Raw genomic sequence first — 19,485 nt, 5'->3', positions numbered from 1 at the left:
GTGTCAAGCAAGACAACAAATCTGTTGTCAAGAATGTTCTACAGTTTTATATGAAAATAAACATTCAACTAACAGTTCTCAAGTTCTATAATATAAGCTTACCTGTCATTGGATGCTCAGATTGTTTGTCACAATGCTTTCTTCACCAATACACGTTGCTGCGTGTCTGCATGTAAAATGTGAATGTAATGTACAGGTGATCATCAAGCACTGTTACCGTCTGCTTTCTATGTCAAGTGTGAAATTGCTTGCAAGCATATGTAAGGTAAAGGTTTCACAATACATATTTAAGGTAAAAGTTTCACAATATATAACAAGAAACAAAACACATACTTTCTGTGCAACCATAATATAGTCATTGTGGGTTAAACATTTACAATTCAAACAATAAAACATATTTATTTAATTTTTTTTACAATATTATAGTGTAAATATATCTATACATTTCTGATTCTTACAGTCATTTTAAAATTAACATCGTAGATTTACATTCATAAGACATCTGCAATGGGGACGATGAAGGGTGGAAAATTATTCTGACATTTGGCTCTCACGTGCACCAGAGTCTTTATCAATACAGCATGCATAACTCTGGAAATAAAAAAGCCAAGTCAAACGTTACCAGCATATTCCATCGTGCAGAAAAATCATGCAAAACTGAGTTACATGCATCAGCCAAACTACATCAAAGTCTGGTGTGTAAAATTTATTTCTTGAACTATAGAAGAATTACACAATAATTATTCAGCAAACTAATTCCAGTTATTCATAAAATGGTTAGGACAGCAGATAAAAGAAAACAGGAAAGACAACCGAAGGTGTTAAACAAAGACAGGCTTCCACTGGATACATATTAGAAGATGCGATCTCTTGACAATGATGATGATGATTGGTTTTTGGGGCACTCAACTGTGCAGTCATCAGCACCCGCTCTTGACAATGAAAATTAGGAGGAGATCCTGGAGGTATTTGGAGCAGCAAGTAAAATCCAAAAGTTCCTTTACATTGTGATGTTAGCCTCAATCTTGGTTAGGAGAGATCCAATGTTACTCGTTAATTGGCATTTATGTGAATCTCTTTCATGTAAGGGAAGTGAGAAATGTTAAATCTGACAAACAAGCAGTAAAAAATAACGTTATAAACCAATGAAAAATCTGTTACATAATGAAGCTTTTGATTAATCTGCTTAGTGCTTCTTGTTGAGACATGTGTTAGTAAAGAAAATACAGTTTTATGAATATTTTAATCATGGATGACCTGATGTTTAGAAGATACTGTTTTCTCCACAATCCATTTCCCAGAGAACATACAACATGGCAGCTAGAAATGTACAGGCTAATTGTTATCAATTATTTCTAAAGCATAATGTGAGTTAACTTGAAAATCACAAATGATGGAAGCAAAATGATTTTGGCAAAGTTACGATAAAACTTGCTGGCAATATGGCACAAAGTTACAATACTGTAAAGGAAAAACCCTCTTAATTTTACTGTAGACCTATTGTAAATTTATTAAACATTATTAGTTTTTAAGGGGGGGGGGTACTTCTTTGAGAGACGAAAGAAGCTGCACAAAAGGGCTATATTTTTCTCTGAGGAACCTACACCTTTTAGTGCTATGAAAATGGCCAATTGCAAAGAAACCAAAAAGTAGGCACATGAACCGTTTATTAAAAAGTTTCATTTTAATTTCTTCATCACTACTTTTCTTATTTAATTCTTCTTTGGAATTACTGAAGTTCTAACACCCAAGAACACTGAGCAATATTAATCGTGTAGAGGATACAGCTTAAGTGCTGCTTCACAATAAACTTGTTATCTAAGACCTTCTGAAACCATCATAGCTTAGACATTTTTCCTTTGTCATAGAGCCTATTCCACTAGGATATTCTCGTTAAGTGGGATTTCTTCACTGTTTTCATTTTATAAGGCTGACATGATTCTGTATAAAAATAACAAAGTGTAGGTTTTTATAATCTGGGCAATGCTGCACATATGATAAATGTGATGCAATACCACATTGTGCACTTTTCTCTTAATATGGCACAAGTTGATCTTTAAATGTAGAAGATGAATGTCAATAAAATAAACTTACATTCTGACTAACAAAAAATATTCAGTTTTGTCTTACAGTACTAAAAATTTATTCTATTATACTTGCAAGTTCAATGCTTCCATCATCTGTAATATCTGTGTGACAATTTTGGACATCATTGTGGAGCCTTTTCTTCAACAAGCAAACATATATATCTGGGAAAGCATTACTGTTCATAAAAAGTTGTCTGCAAATGTTTCACATAAATATGCAGATGTTTCACATAAGTAACATTAAATGTCTGAGGTTTCTGAGATGCTGATCTGTTATGAAATATTTTAACTGATGTTATAATGAAAACTGGTAGGAATACCTCCTTGTGCAGTACTAACATGTTTGCTTGCAGTTAACTCTCATGGAATTAAAACCATGTCTTCCATTATTTACATCAATACCTGAAATTTTATTTTGGTACCTTCTCACAGAATAGGGACTTATTATTTACTGTTCTTGATCAGCCTGCGCTAAATTGAAATTAATCTCAAGACAAAATGTGTATTTAGAAGTTTTTTCAATAATTTTCATAAGTTTCTGAATGTACACCTTACAGTGATCTGTACTATGCTTAAAGCTGCTTTAAAAGTTTGTAAATGAGCTGTACAGAGCTATAATGATCAGCATCTCAGGCAAGCAATCAATCATTACTGCAGCCTGACAAAAGACAAACAGTAAGAGTACCAACATGAACATTTCAATTGTCCCATCAAATGGTTTCTACTGCTTCTATGTTGAACTGAATAACCTGATGAAATTAATTCACATCAACATGACAATAGATGTAGTATTGTTAAATGTCTCTCAGATTTTTAGAGAGATAACAGAAATGTTCAGCCACAGTATTTGTAAAAACTACATTCATAAAAGCAGAAGTTTCCCATAATATCCACTGGCCTGAATATAATACCCATTTACTTTTCAGCAGAAGAACTGATACACAACTAAGTGACAGCCATATTGCATCAGTACATGATGGTCTAAGTACTTCTGTTTGTGAGGTTGAGATAAGTAGCAATAAACTTAATTTACTTGCACCCTTAGTTCAATTATCCTCAACTGTGCTGAGGAAGTGGGCAAGTTCATAACGTGTATCAAAATCATTAACTGAAACTAAGTATATTCAGAAAGAGGCACAAAATCTAATTTTGTACAACTTATCTGCCATTTGTCTACTCCCAAACTATTACGCGTATGGAACCTTGTGGCATGATAATTTTGTATTTCAAATACATCTTTATCAAAATTTCTCTTGGGATATTGCACACATTTTATGAGTAAGACTTATATTTTTATACAAAATAGCTCAGCACAAAGTCCTTTTGTTATATGTGCCATCTGAGTATAAACTTTCATGCATTCAACACTATTCATCTTTATACATAATGACTTTGAGATCAACAATCATATAATTTGTGGAGTATTGTGAATGATACAGTTGCTCAATATAAGAGACAGTAAGATTGGTGGAAATGTTTAGTATAGGCACGATGTCCAAATGTTTCATTTATGATGGTAACAGGCATACTTGTTGAAATTCAACTTTTGTGTGCAAGCAGATTTATATGTGCAGTAAAACTTTAAAGAGTTCATTTATTCAATGAAATTTCTAGAATTTGAACAGACTAAATTGTTCAAAGCTGTTACAGAAAATTTAGCTGTCAAAAGATAATGTGCTCATTGGCACAAAAGTATGCTGATACATTATCACAAAATGAATTGAAAGACAAGACACGCATATGACAGAGAAGCAATGGAGATTCATTACTTGTGATGAAGTATGGCTCTTTTTGTTGCGTCCAACAATAATTTATACCATAACAACCATTAGAATTCACAAAATAACTGTGCTTAATATACTACAGATCACACTGTACAGAGAAATGACAAATCCTGATGCCACTGTTTAGCTGTACATGTCCCAGTTTCTTGCTTTGCAACCCTAAACCTAAGTACAACCCATTCCTCCTCCTTACATTTTATTTAGTTACACTGGAAATTCATCTTTTAATCTGCATTGATCTTATACTCTGAAACTTGCACATTTCTAGCACTCCACATTTCTAGTTTCTGACCCAACAATTTATATTTAGATAGTTCTCACATTAAAGTGTTCATACTTTGCCAGTCTTTAGATTTTTATTGAAGGAATCATCTCCATTCCATTTTTAGTGTGTTTGGGAATTCTGTCAGTCTGACTGTGATCATTTTTCTTGCCAGGACAATGCTACTTGTATATAGTTTATGCTGATCGTATCTGCGTCTCTCTTCTCAAACTACAAACTTCTGCTTTTACTGTACCAGTATTATTACACTGAAACATTTACAGATAAGAATGGTGGGGCAGTACTGTGTTTGTATAACAACTATGTCTCAACAAGTACAATAAACTATTTGATTTAAATAGTCTACGTAAGACATGTAGCCAAAATATCACTACACAGTTTCACGTAAATTGCTCTTTGTATACAAAGATAGCAGTAATTATCAGAAATTCAGTTCTCCCAGACTGAGGTGTAACTGTACCCTGTATCTCCACAACTACAAATACATAACAGAAAATTTTGACCAAGTAACAAAATTACATTGTTCTTTATATATAATATATGGGTGTATCACCACCTTTGCCAGTCTTGAATATTAAGCAAAATTACAGTCATTAAAATCTTGTAAATCAAGTGAGTCATCTTACAGAAATTTTACTGAGGATGTGTTTTGGAGTATTATAAGAAAGCGCATAATTACTTCATTCTCAGCAATAAAATTATTCAATTGGATGTCAGGCAAAAGTCCAGAAGCAGCTGAATAAACATGCAACATGCACAAACAAATTGTATGACACCTAGTCCCATGACATTTTTTAAATATGTCACACCTATCACAATTTGTTGGAATAGTACAGCCCAGTTTCATCGTTAAGTAAATTAAAGTGCCCACCCGTTAAAGGTGACTGATCAATTTGATATGTCTACACAAGGAATGCTAGTTTAGATTTGTACCACAGTTGACTGGTGCAAATAAATGGGGTGTAGGAGGGAATCTCACTTGGGGGGACGCTGCCTGGCACGGGAGCGAGCCAGGCTGCTAGCGTCGCTCAGCGTATACGTCTCAGGCTCGAACACAGGGGGATACTCTAGACCAGGGTAGTCAGGAGTGGGAGAGGGGGGCACACGGCGGCCCGGCTTTTTGCCAAGCATCGAGATCCCCATTGTAGGCTGAAAAAACAATAAAAACATAAAACATAAAATTTGTGTGTAAAAAAAAAAAAAAAGAAAATGGTATATGCATCTCATATACATCTGTACATAAAGAATACTTTATAAAGCTCTAATAAAGACAGCCCTTGTGACAGAGTTGTGTGTTGTCACACATGGCAGCTTGCAGAAAGGATAGAGCAAGAAAGAAAAATGCACACAGAAACATGTCACTAGGAAGAGGATAAATGACAGAGAAAACCTGCATTCAAATGCAAGCTAGCTGTAAGAGCGAAACTGGTAGATGAACTCTGACCAAAAGATATTTTAGAGCATCACAAACTGACACAAATTGTATTAAAAAAAGAGTGATGAAAAACATCCAAGAATGACTTACGTAAACTTATACATCTATAATACAATTTAGAAAAGTATTGTGACTCTCTTAGCACACAGTTATTATAGTTACAGTTTCAATAAAGTTCTTAAATGTTGGCAATCTGAAAAATGTTGCTGTACATACACAATGAAACAATGCCTATTTAAAAATTGTTGAAAGAGAACATTATTGTACACGAAAAAAAGATATTCACTGTTTTTTAATTACAAGAAATGTTTCTTTTTTCTTGTGATATACTCTGTAAATGTGCATTTAGTAACTTTTGGTTACAGTCAATTCTTTTTCTCTGAAACACACAACCTGTATTTTCCATGGTAAAAGGTAATAGCTTGGAGCCAATGTTCATTGTAAACACTAGGTCAAGGTGTGATATGTCTAGTAAAGGAATACGAATAAATCTTGTAACACACTTGATAGGGAGGAACAGGAGGAGGAAGCTCAAACTTTAAGCTTTTGGAACACACATTTCGTATTTAAATTTACCTAATATAACTCTGAAGTGTTTAACTAGATGTTGTTAGCTGAAACTGTAGTGAACAAACAAGTAGATGCACAGCAAGAACAACATGCTATAAAAGTGTGAAATTCATCAGAGAACAATTTATCATAACATTAATTTTGTACTCCAACATATATGGCTAATAAACCTTTAGTGGAATGTTTAGAGAAACTGAATTAAGGGAAGTACTGTGAAATCACCACTGCAACATGGTAATATTGCAGCTTGATAATATATAATGTACTGCCAAATTTCAGCCCCATGACTAACATCTCTGGCACATAAATCTGGTACACTAATTCTCTTGATCCTAAGCTTACTTCCTTCAAAACTGTAATTATTGGACCTCTGTAAAAAATATGTCGTTGAGCCTTCACTTTATCTCAAAGAAGCTTTAATCTTATTTCTACCTCAAGAACATCATTCCTCTAGATTATATTGTAGAAGATTTGAAAATATAATCAACAACAAAACTCGACTGCTAACTGATAAATATGGCCAAGACATTATGTGGCAAACAACTTGCACAAACACTGAGTACCAGGAATGTGGCATTGTTCATATATTTATAGTTATAGTACCACATGCCAATCAAATAGAAGACATTATGTGGCAAACAACTTGCACAAACACTGAGTACCAAGGAATGTGGCATTGTTCATATATTTATAGTTATAGTACCACATGCCAATCAAATAGAAGAAGAGGATGCATTGCAATGTCAGGTAGGAAACTTATGCCTTGCAAATCAAATGAAGAATGTACCTCTTCCAATTATTACATAGTTAAAGTGCTATGTACAAATATCCTTCATGAACTCTATTAATCAAACATAACACAACCAGTGCAGATGATTAACACATACTTTTTATTCAAAAAGTCATGACACAGGTTTATTTGTGGGGACAGAATTTTCTACCATGTATTACTGCTACAAATCAATTTCAAGAAGGGCATGTTTTTGCACCTCAGTGTCATCACTATGTACCAAACGCAAAGAAGCACTAAACGGAAACTATAAATATGTGGAAGGATGGCTGAGGAATGTGGGACATACAAATACAGAACATTGTTTTTGAATCTATTATCTAAATATAAGTTAAAATACTCCCAACATTTATTTTAATTAACAATACTGTGTTAAGCAGACATGGAAACTGACCTCCTCACAGAAACCAACAACTAGTTTCCTTCCTTAATTTTCAACTGTCTGTTTTGTTCCCAAATGACAATGACTTGCAGCAGCTTCTTTGTTTAAAAAACAAGATCTTTATATTATCTACTTGCCCCCATCCCTCTCCTTTAACACCATGAACAGTTTAATGATTTACATGAAATCAGTAGACTTCAAACAGCAACAAAAAGCTTTTGAACCCAACTGAAATTGAATGTAATAAATTCAATGAAATTACAAGTTTCAGAAGGTCACTTTTATGGTTCAGAACCACCTCTAGCTGACTTTCCACTGGTGCTGCCCATACCTCCACCATGTACAGCACCTTTGATGAGACGGTGCCAGCGCACACGAGAACTCTTGACTCGTTCGGCTAGCCGACAGCAAAAGGCCATCAGCAACCGACTCACCTTTCCTGGATCTGGCACTGCTGCTGTTGCTGAAGAAAGAGGGGGGCTGATATCTGCAACACGCCGCCGCTGTTCTGGTGTCTTTTCACCTAAGTGCATCTCAAAGCCTGGCGCAAGGGTGGATGCAGCTGCCACTGCTGCTGGTGGCGGCTGGTACTGTGCTGCAGGCTTCAAAGGAGGTCTTGGCTGTGACTTGCCAACACTACTTTCACTTCCTCCTTGTCTCATTGATGTTAGTCGAATTCTCTCAGAATGGCCATTTCTGAAAACAAAATAACACATTTTCTTTTTATGTAGCAACGCTACTAAACATCTCCATATACTCAAATGTGTAGCTTCTTTGCAGACAGTATTTACAATAGCATTATTACAACAAACAATGATGATCAACACACATTATGGCACGTAAATAACATTGGGAATTACTGTGAATGTTTCTAAAGCCATTTTAGTTCTATAAAACTGAATATGAAATGGTACATATAGTGAATGAGTCCTTCAAAAAATTCCAAGCAATTACATTCCAACAACCTTTACATCTTAGTACTCTTTCATCAGACTGTAAGTGAAGTGCAGTAATCGGCCTGAGGTAAATAAAACTATAATTAGTGTAACATATAATTTATTTACAAACATATCCAGCACTGTTACAAGAAAAATTTCCATCCTATTGAGTTTTGCGATTTATTAAACAGCAGATGGGAGATAGTCTATGTTAGACCCTGGTAAAATGAACAAAAAAGTACGTAACATACAAAAAACCCCATAGTATTACAACAATGAATACTGTGAAGTATTTTCTGAAGTTTGATGATACTGTGAAATAAAATGTCAACAGTCAAAATTTTCTGCCACTGTCTCAGGTACTTCAGTATCCATTAACACACCTCCCCTTCAAACTGTTTCAGCTTGGTGGTGACAAAATGTAGACTCTTTCCAATATTAGGGTGCACTTCTTTTCAAACAACAATTTGGAATCAACAGTGGCAAACTACATAAAGCAGGGTGATTCGCCAGAGGGTTCTAATTATCTTTGGTAGCTCCTTATACTGGCATGACAGGATAGAACTGAAGGTACTAACAATCCTACAGTTAAATGGACTCAAGAACGTAATAGCAAGGAACTGAGGACTTGGTCACTGCAAAAGTTCACTTTGACTTGCTCTTCTAAATGCAGTGTTTCAGATTCCAAAAGGGGCCACAAATACTGTAAGGCTAGGATATCACTGGCATTAACGTAACTCTTCAGAATGAAATTTTCACTCTGCAGCCAAGTGTATGCTGATATGAAACTAACTGGCAGATTAAAATTGTATGCCAGACTGAGACTCTAACTCAGGACCTTTGTCTTTCCTGGGCAAGGGCTCTATCAACAGAGCTATTTAAGCATGACTAATAACCCGTCCTCAGGGTTTTACTTCCGCCAGTATCTCGTCTCCTACATCCCAAACTTCACAGAAGTTCCAAATCAGTGCACACACTGCTGCAGAGCAAACATTTCATTCTGGAAACATCCCCCAAGGCTGTGGCTAAGTCATGTCTCCAAATATCCTTCCTTAGGGGAGTGCTAGTCCTGCAAGTTTCACTGAATAACTTCTGTGAAGTCTGGAAGGTAGGAGAGATGATATACTGTGTGACGTTTGCCTGCTTTATTTCCTCTTTGATTGTCCTCGGTGTCAACATACTGCATTGCTATACTGGCCGAAAAATGGGGGGTGGAAGTTCAATACAGACTACTTTAAGTGCTGTAGCCGACAGGTGCACGTTTGCGTTTCACAGTTCTTTACTTTCACTGTTCACAACCCCCCTCCCCTCAAAATACACAGTTATATGGCCAGTCCACTACTGGTTAACTTTGATAAGTCTCGTTAATAGGTTGTGAGCAAACATCAACATACTGATACAATAGTTTACTATTGGATAGCTACATCATTTAAAGTAGTGTTCAACTTCCACCGCCCCCATTTTTCAGCCAGTATAGCAACGCAGTACGTCGACACCGAGGACAATCAACAAGGAAATAAAGCAGGCGAACGTCACATATGGTGCCAGTGAGGACTATTGTAACTGAGCACAATAAACTAGGATTCACGAACTCTGAACAGTGAACTCAAGAGTGTTTACAGTGCAGTGATTTTAACGAAGGAGATGCCACAGCCAATCAGCGCTTGGGTTTCATGGCCACAGTAGGAAAGTAGCCATCAGCGAGAGGGTTCTATGGAAGCAGCCATTGAGTACAGGAGCAGCCAATCAGCACAGCCGACTGGAATAAACAAAACGTCTCACCGAGAAAATTACAACTTGCAGCAGCTGTGCAGATGACAATCAAGATGACAACTGTCGCAGCAGGTGAGTGAATAAGAACAACATAATTTCATAGCAAAAGCGGTTTTATATTAAGTGATACATAATGAGTGGCCTTAACGAACATAACAGTGTGATGGAGAAGAATAGACAACAGGGAAGTGATGTGAAAATTGATAACAAAGCTGTGGAGGTTAAGTTTTTAAATGAACAGAAACACTTAATGGGGGCTTGTTCTGTAGATGATAGTGGTTATAATTCAGACATGAATGTAACTTTGAATGATGGGGACGAAAGTCGTATTGTAGACGGAATGAAAAAGTGTCATCTACACTGTATGGTGAGGTGAGCGAAATGGATGAAAACAGTACTGAAGTGGATGAAATCATTAAGGTTAAGAGGGAGGAACCTAGTAGTGAAAGTCAGCAAAGACAAAAGTTTATGGCAGACGGAAAAGTGGAATAGATGTTAAGGCAAATTATGAGTAGTCTGAGTAGTATGTGTACGAAAGAAGACATTAGTAGTATTAGAACTGACATGACTAGCTTAAAGGATGAACTGAAGAAAGAAATTAAAGAAGAAATTAAGGTAGTCAACTCTCAATTTTTCAGAATTAAATAAGAAGATGGAGGTTATAGTTAAAGACTGTGATGAAAAGATAACAAAGGTAGCACATAATACTAATGAGAAATTAATGAGTAGTAAATGTGTAGAAGAGAGAAAGAAGCCTTGTGATGACTATAGTAGGAAGGTGGAGGCTTGTAGATTGTATTTTATTGGTCCTGTTGTCTACATAGCAGCTTATGCATAAGACATTGGACAAGTCAAGTTATAAATATACAGGCTGAAAGTAATTTCAAGGCATACATATTTAAGCTTACAATAATACACTTTACACGTAAGTATTTATATAATACATTTCATAAATTTAAATATTCTTCAATGGAGTAAAAGCAGTGATGCTGTAAATATGACTTTAGAGATTTTCCAAATGTATTGACCTCAGTGATAGCTTTTATGTTTTCAGGAAGTTTGTTATAAAGCTTAACTCCCATGTGAAAAGTACCTTTTTGGCACAGTGCTGTGCTGATTTGAGTCATATGTAAGTTTCTGTTTTGTCTGGTAAAGTGCTCATGTATATCACAGTTTTTTGTAGTCTCTGGTCCTTGCCTATTACATTTAATTTAAAGAACAAAAGGGTTTCCATAATGTATACACACGGTAATGGGGGAATACCAGATTTCTTAAACAGGGGTTTACAAGAGTCTCTAGGCTTGCACCCAAACATGATTCTAATGGCCCTTTTTTGTAGTTTAAAAGTGCTATTAGCTATTTTAGAGTTTCCCCAGAAGGTGACCCCATATCTAAGACGAGAATGAAAGTACGCATGATATGCATTCAATACTGTTTTCTCACTACAGCATGATTTTAATGAACAAAGAAGATAACGTGTTTTGCTCAGTTCTGCATTGAGATATTCAATATGCTTATTCCATCTGATGTTACTCTGCAGCCAAAGTCCTAAAAATTTGGTTTCAGTACTGTTACCAACTGGTTCGTCATTGATAGAGACTGATGGGATAAACATGTCCTTGTTAGGAACACTGTGGAATTTTAGAGCAACGGTTTTCTTACTGTTTATTACAAGCTGATTACTCTGTGCCCAGCTGCTAAGTTGTTTCGTGACCGTGTTTACTGTCTGCTGTAACTGTTCATCGTCGTCTCCTTTTAGTAAAATCGTGGTGTCATCTGCAAATATTATTGATTTGGGTGCATCAATATTTAAGCTTAGATCATTTATGTACAGAAGAAACAGAAGGGGTCCCAATACGGATCCTTGGGGTACACCACATTTTATTTGTTTATAGTCAGATAAGTGATTAGATACAGTTTTTAGTTCAATATTTGTGTGCTTGACGCACACTGCCTGCATACGATTTGTCAGGAAGGAACTGATCCACTTGTTGGACAGACCTCGAATACCATATCTTTCTAGCTTTGATAGCAGAATTTTATGGTCCACCATGTCAAAAGCTTTTGACAAGTCAATAAAGACTCCTATTGTTTCCTGTTTTTTGTCCATCAGATTTAGGATGGAATTGATGCACTCATAGACAGCAGTTGTCGTTGACCTCTTATTTCTGAATCCATGTTGTTCATTACATAGGATGCTGTTTTTATTTATAAATTTCATAAGTTTCTCATACGTAACTTTTTCCAGTACTTTAGAGATGCAGAAGGAAATTGTGATGGGTCTGTAGTTATTTACATTGTCTTTATCCCCTTTTTTATATACAGGAATAACTTTTGATGTTTTTAACACATCAGGGAAAGTGCCTGCCTGAAGTGAGCAGTCGCATAAATGAGTGAGTACTTCAATTAGGTTTGATGTGCTCTTCTTTAACATTGTTGCAGGTATATCATCAATACCTGCCGATTTTGAATTTTTTAGTCCTTTTATTGCTTTAGCTACTTCATCTTGTGAAACAGAACTGATGTACATTGGTCCTCTACATGCACTTATTTTATATTCATTTGCCTGGATGCTCTTAAAGTTTGATTGTAACATATTTTCAGCAACACCTGTGAAAAAGTTGTTAAATGTGTAGGCTACTTCTAAGGGGTTTGTTACTTTTTTATTTTTATGTGATAGTGTTATATTTTTCCAAGGTTGTCTGTATTCTCCACATTCTTTTTTTATAACACTCCACATAGCCTTTGATTTATTAACTGATTTATAAATGATTTCATCATTATCCATTATTTTTGCTGCTTTTATTACTTTTCTTAATATTTTGGAGTATTTTTTATAGTATGCGCGTACTACAGGTGAGGAATTTTTTGAGTTACATATTTCATTAAGTAGTCTTTTTCTTCTGGCATGAAACCCTTATTCCCTTTGTGATCCAGCTGTTTGTTCTAGAGTTTCCCCGTATGGTTGATGTTTTCAGTGGGAATGCAAGTTCAAAGAAATGGTTTAATGTATCAATGAAAGTGTTGAATTTTTCATTTATATCGTTCATTTTGTACACTGCTAGCCTTTTGAGAAATAGTGTAAAGATAAATTCAAAGCTGCCAGGAAATTTTGTGCTGAAAATAGGGTTAAACTTGAGAACCAAATTGATCAGATTACAAATGATTCAGAAACAGAGGTAGAAATCAAGTGTGCAGTAGTGGTAGAGGAAAGACTAGTAAAAGTAAATAAAAATGTAGATTCAAAATTGGCTGAAATGGAGAAAAAGATGGAAGTGGTGTAAAATCTAAAGCATAAGAGTATGCAGTGTCCCAAACAGTTCTTCATTTGTTGGTTGTAAAGAAATTTAATAATTTTGAACCATATGAGGGAATGCATACACTGGAATTCATTAGATAATTTAATGATTTGCCTGAAACCTGGAATGACAGAGAGAAAATGTCATTTGTGGGAGGTCTATGGATGGGCATCTCAGGTAGCTGATAGCTGTACTTTGTGTCAAAGCTTTGAGAAAGCATTTTTAGATGAATATTGGTCCAAAGTGAAGCAGCACAGAATTTTGAGTGAATTTTTGGGAGGGGAGAGATCTGACTCTAGGAAGGGTACAGTGAAAGGTTTCTGTCAGCTTTGGATAAACAAACTGAAATATTTGGACAAAGAGCTAGGTAGCAAATCAATAATTATGGGTTTAGAAACTAAGTTGCTTCAGAAAGTTAGAGAACTGTTTGTACCTCCCCCCAGGCGTAATATTACTGATTTCTTGAATTATGTTGATAAAGTGGAGAGGGTGAAGCCCTCAATGGAAGATCGTAGGAGGAATTTTGATGACAATAATCAATCACGAAGAGAATTTCAGGTAAATAGGATGAACAGGATTAATTACAGTAGGAATTCAAGGAATGGTTGAGTGGAGGATAGCCAGAAGGGCACGGAAATGGTAGGAGAAATTAGAGTAAAAGAAACGGAGGAGATGATTTTAATTCTGGACCCAACCACTTAAACTAGATAATGCTCCAGTTTTAGCTCACACTAGAGCAGGGAGTGATGAAAAGCCACTTGTATATAAATGTACTGTAATCACAGGTAATGGTAATGTAAATGATAGTAGTAAGACGAGTCTAATTCTAGTGAGATGTTTAATGATGGTGTGGGTAGCAATCTTCATCCTGTAAAAAGGGAGGACGAAGTTACTACAATAAAATTAAGTGATGAAACAGAGTGCATTGCTTTGCTCAGGATGTGCAAAGTGTCAAAATGGACGATAACTTTTAAGGGAACATAAGGAATTCAGATGTTTTGCTTTGTGGTCTAATCCTGGAAACAAGGATCAACTAATTAGCCATGAATGGGAGGACAATGAAAGTGACAGTGGGTCTGGTTCGGACAGTAGTGGTAATGATGATAGCAGTGACAAATCCAGTAGTGAGGATGAGGTATTTGAATTTATAATTGATAATGATGGCAATGTGCTAAATAAAGAAAGAATAGAGGAGGATAATATTAGCCCCAATGAAGAAATGGAGTTTGAGAGTGGTAATGAGGAAGAGAATTGCTTGTACCTGCCCTTAGGAGTAATACTGGTGATTTCTTGAATTATGTTGATAAAGTGGTGAGGGTGAAGCCCTCAGTGGAAGATCGTAGGAGGAATTTTGATGACAATAATCAATCAGGGATAAGCAACATAACTATTCAGACAAAGTGGTTAGACACGACATTTCTAAATACACATGCACCTACAGAAGATAAGGATGATAACACTAAGGAAGAATTCTACAGCCAACTGGAACAAAAGTACAACTCAGTAAGTAGGCACAATGTGAAAATAGTGTTAGGAGATTTTAATGCCAAAGTAGGAAAGGAAGAAATCTACAAGCCAACCATCGGCAATTTTGGCTTACACGAGGAAAGTTCAGATAATGGGGTTCGACTTATAAACTTTGCAATGACAAATGGTTTCACTATAAGCAGCACAAAATTTTAACATAAACACATTCATTTAGGAACATGGATATCACCAGATGGAAAGGTAGTCAATCAAATAGATCATGTAGCTATCCAGAAACGATTCTAAAACAGTATTAAAGGTGTCAGAAACTTTAGGGGAGCGGATTGTGACACAGACCACATGTTAATCATATCAAAAATGAAAATGAAACTCAAAAGGAAAGTAAACAGAAATAGAGGAGAAATTACAAGATATAACATAGGAAACCTGGCGAAAGTAAATATAAAAGAAAATTTTACAAAAGAAATTGAGAGCAATCTAACAAAACCGAGACTGACCAATACAGAACCACAGGATGTCGAAAGCAGATGGAGACACTTGAAGAGCTTTATTCAAGATGATGTTTCCAAAATCACAGGTAAAAGAAAATGACCTAATGAAATTTGGTTTAACACAAAGTGTCATGAAAAAGTGCTGGAAAGAAGAAATGCGAGGAATGCATGGATTAAAGAAAGGGACGATATGACATCAAAGGACAGCTACTATAAACTCCACCAAGAAATGCAAAGAACCCTAAGACAGAAGAAAAAGGAATACTATAACAATATGATCAGAGAAGCAGAGGATGATTTCCAACATCAAAAGACCAAGGCATATGTATCAAAATATATATTTTAAAAAATCCTTAGGCAAATTCAGTAAAAGGAAACAGTTTATAAAGGAACAGTATGGGAAAATATTGACCAACAAAAGTGACATACAAAAACAAGAAGACATACTTTTCACAATTTCTCAACTGCAATGACCCACACTCTTACTTTAAATTGGAAGAACCTGATACAACTGATAAAGCTGATATTACCCCATCAGTAAATGAAATACAGCAAGCAATAAAGAAATTGAAGAATAACCAGGCTTGTGGCGAAGACCTGATATATGCTGAGTTATAAAACAATGGAGGCCCACAACTGGAATTAGAAATACAGATGTTAATAGAAACAATTTGGAAGACAGAAACTATTCCTGCAGATTGGAAAACTGTAATTGTGTCCCCCATATTTAAGGAGAATAATCCACTTGATTGTGATACCTACAGAGGAATTGCCTTACCAGATGTCACCTACAAAATATTATCGAGCTGCCTATTAAACTGGCTGATACTGATACCAATAACATGGTTCCCCCCCTCCAAATGAATAAACTGCAGGGTTTTTCCAGGATTTCCCGGTTATCCTGGTACATATACACCATGCAACTGATTTCCTCTTCTACTGCTTTTCCCAGTCCATGTTCTCCCACTATTTTTCTTTCCCTTTCTTTTCCATCTATCAAACTCCAGGTACTCCATTACAATTAAATTACCATCTTCCATAATGATCTGAATAATTTCTTCCAGCTCATCATACAGTCTTTCAATCTCTTCATTATGTAAACTTGTACTACTATGGTAGGTGTTGGCATTGCAGCATCTTGGGTATGATAATCACTATAATGTTCGTAGTAGCTCCCTCACATTCCTATTTTCTTACTTATTATTATTGTAACTATTCCTATCTGGTTTTGCATTTATAAACTTTTACTCACCTGACCAGAAGTCCTGTTCTTCCTACTATCACAGCTCACTAATTGTTTCCACCTGGAAACCCAAATGGGAGCCTATTTTACCTCTGGAATATTTTACCCAAGAAGATGCCACTGTTATTAAACCACACAGTAGAGCTGCATTCTTGAGAAATATAACAGCTGTAGTTTCTCCTTGCTTTCAGCCATTAATATGTTTTACAGTTACACATTAATGTGATTATAAGTATCGAAACAAATGTAGGTGTTTGAAGCATTACATGTTAAGCTAAGTGACAGCCAGAACAAGAATATGAAACCTCTTCGGAATTCCATTTCAGGAAAAGTCTTCTGCTTTTAAAGCACTAATAGGTAAAAACTGTCACTGAGATAAGGTGATAATTACTTCAATCAAAAGCATCAAATGCTCTCACACATAAAAGAGTGTTGAACACAAACACTCAAAAAGAGAGTTCACGAATTTTCCCATACCGCTTTCTCTAGCAATTATTTGGCTCTTCTATCCTTATCTCCTTTTCCTGTATCTTCATGGATTTTGTTGGTAATTACCAATTTTCAAATTTGTGACATCCATATTTATATGATATGCTACACCAAATGTTGCCTGAAGTGCATTCACTGATTTCTTTCTAGCTACTGTTCCTACTGTTCCTCTGGTAGTTTACAATAAGCAATTTTTCCCCTCATATCCTTTGTCGTTTTACGTCTTTTCCTGTTCCTTAGAAATTAATTTTCAGCTTCAGTTTCAAAATGTTGACAGCCAGAGCATTTTATTAACATTATCGAATTAATGTTACTTTTATTTGGATTTTCGCCTGAAAGGGGAAAAGAAGAAGAAGAAGAAGAAGAAGAAGAAGAAGAAGAAGCAGGAGGAGGAGGAGGAGGAGGAGGAAGAACAAGAAGGGGAGGGGGAGGAGAGTTTGAAAGCAACTGTACTGCAAGGGGGATTCAAAAGACACGAGACACAAAATAAGTATATAGGTCTCTGCTTTTATGTTCCACTGAAACAGGGTTCTCAGTGTTGCTTGCATGGACAATTTGGGCATAAATCAATTTTTAAAGCAAACTGCACAAAACTTACAAGTTTGTCATAAAAAATCCAATGCTAGCTGAGAGGGGATGGGCAGGCAAGAGAAAATGATCTGATACAAGTATTTATGTCAAATAATACAGCAGTGGTATTGGCCCACTGAGACAGAAGAGTGGGTTAGCATGCTGCTCGCAGGATTCGAGGACGTGTGCTGGCTCCAGATAGAATCCACCTGATAAGAACAGGTGTGTAAACAACCCTGAATATTGTTTTCAGGCAGTTCCCCACATCTGACTAGGCAAATACTAGGCTGGTACCCACAGTCTGCCTCAGTTTCATGACACATTGATATTTACAAAACATTCTTGCATTTTCATGAGAGATAGCACATATACATAAAGGGTACACACATTCCATCCTAGGGGGCAGGGTGGAGGGTGGGGTTGGGGGTGGGAGGGCAGTGACAGGAAGGGCATCTGACCATCCTCTACCACAGACACTGCCAAATCCAGAATAACATGCTGCCCTGCAACACACAGGGCAAGCCCAGGAAAAAGAAAAAGACAAAACACAGTGCCAGAATCAGGAGCAACAGAACTTCGTGCAAAGTTTTAGTTTACATAGTTTATTATGTGCTTGTAGCAGAAGTCAATATTTCCTGGATTTCAATTTGGTGCATTACTGGTTTACTCTTTCTTTTTTTCTTTTTGTAGGTTCATTAGACGTAGATTCGCATGCAAATCAGTGAGCACTGAAGACTTAGTTGAATAATGAGAAAAATGTCACAGTAGGTATCAGCAGAGCCACTTACATACCTGCGATATTTTTCCTCCCACAAACATTCAGTTTACTTGTTTTATTATATGCTGTGACTTCTTTACATTGTTACTTATGTCTAAGATATAATGACCTATTCTTCTTCTTGGTTTCTCAGGGATTCAAAGCTCCTGTGCCAATCTCACATTGCCCCAAATGCTTTTTTTTTGTACTGCTTCCCACAAATCATTTATACCTGTCCTATTGCATATTGTTTTAATTGCAGTTACCAGTGTACTCCTCGGTCTTGCCGCTTGGTCTCTTACCATATAACTTCACCATTAATATTCTTGAAAGCATTTCATTCTCATCAGATGACCTGCCCACTGAAGTCTTCTCCTCATTATTGTTGCTTGTTTGATGGCATGTGGATTTCTGTATTGTCTCTTCTCTTCCAAATTTGCAATTGATTATCATAGTATGGACCAAAGATTTTCTTATAATCTTTGTTTTCAAATACTTGTAACTGGTGCTCCTCCATTTCATTTTAACTCAATGTTACTGCTCCATATATTAAGACTGGTCTCACAATTGTGTTATATAGCTTAATTTTTGTTTTCATTGTCAGTAACCTAGACCTTAGAAGTTTATGAGTGGAGTAGTAGGCTCTGTTAGCATTTTAATTTATATTTGTTACTGATTTTGTTCGCCCATCTCTGGGCCCAGAAATCTGAACTGTTCAGCACGGGTGAGTTTATGTTTGGCAATTATTAAATACAACTGGTTGTCTCTTTCCTCTCAACATCCTTGCTCTATCATGTATTTTGTTTTCTGATCATTTAGTTTTAGATATAGTTTGGATTCTGCTTCTACAAACCCCACAAATAACACTCCATGAAATGAATTAAATGCATTTAAATGAAATGAGTGATTGATTTTGACTGTGCTGATATTTACTCAGATGGTCAGAATACCCTGACTCATGCTCACTACGATACATGGTAATTGATGTTAGTATTAAGATAGTGTCTTTTATGAAATACTGTGTTTGTTTGTGTTTTATCTGCTTAAGGTCACAAAGAGGCACACAATGGAATTCCTGGCGTACATGCTGCAAGCTGAAAAGCTGG

The 19,485-nt window shown here is 36.0% G+C and overlaps 1 protein-coding gene across 3 annotated transcripts in view; it reads right to left on the bottom strand.

Moving 5' to 3' along the window:
- Positions 1 to 379: 379 nt before the first annotated feature.
- The window catches only part of LOC126101604 (connector enhancer of kinase suppressor of ras 2), a 157,608-nt gene continuing 138,502 nt past the window's right edge, over positions 380 to 19,485 (bottom strand). For 2 of the 3 annotated variants that reach the window (XM_049912282.1, XM_049912281.1), the window contains 3 exons: positions 7,766 to 8,027; positions 5,134 to 5,303; positions 380 to 591 (listed from right to left, as the gene is read on the bottom strand). In XM_049912282.1, coding sequence (XP_049768239.1) covers positions 492 to 591; positions 5,134 to 5,303; positions 7,766 to 8,027 — 532 coding nt within the window. In that variant the 3' untranslated portion in view covers positions 380 to 491. The remainder of the gene's footprint in view (positions 592 to 5,133; positions 5,304 to 7,765; positions 8,028 to 19,485) is intronic. The other variant, XM_049912283.1, reaches the window with a different exon arrangement.

This window comes from Schistocerca cancellata, chromosome 9 (genome assembly GCF_023864275.1).
Source record: "Schistocerca cancellata isolate TAMUIC-IGC-003103 chromosome 9, iqSchCanc2.1, whole genome shotgun sequence".
Lineage (NCBI taxonomy): Eukaryota > Metazoa > Arthropoda > Insecta > Orthoptera > Acrididae > Schistocerca > Schistocerca cancellata.
The sequence above is the reverse complement of the archived record's forward strand: the minus strand, read 5'-3'. Positions and strand labels throughout refer to the sequence as shown.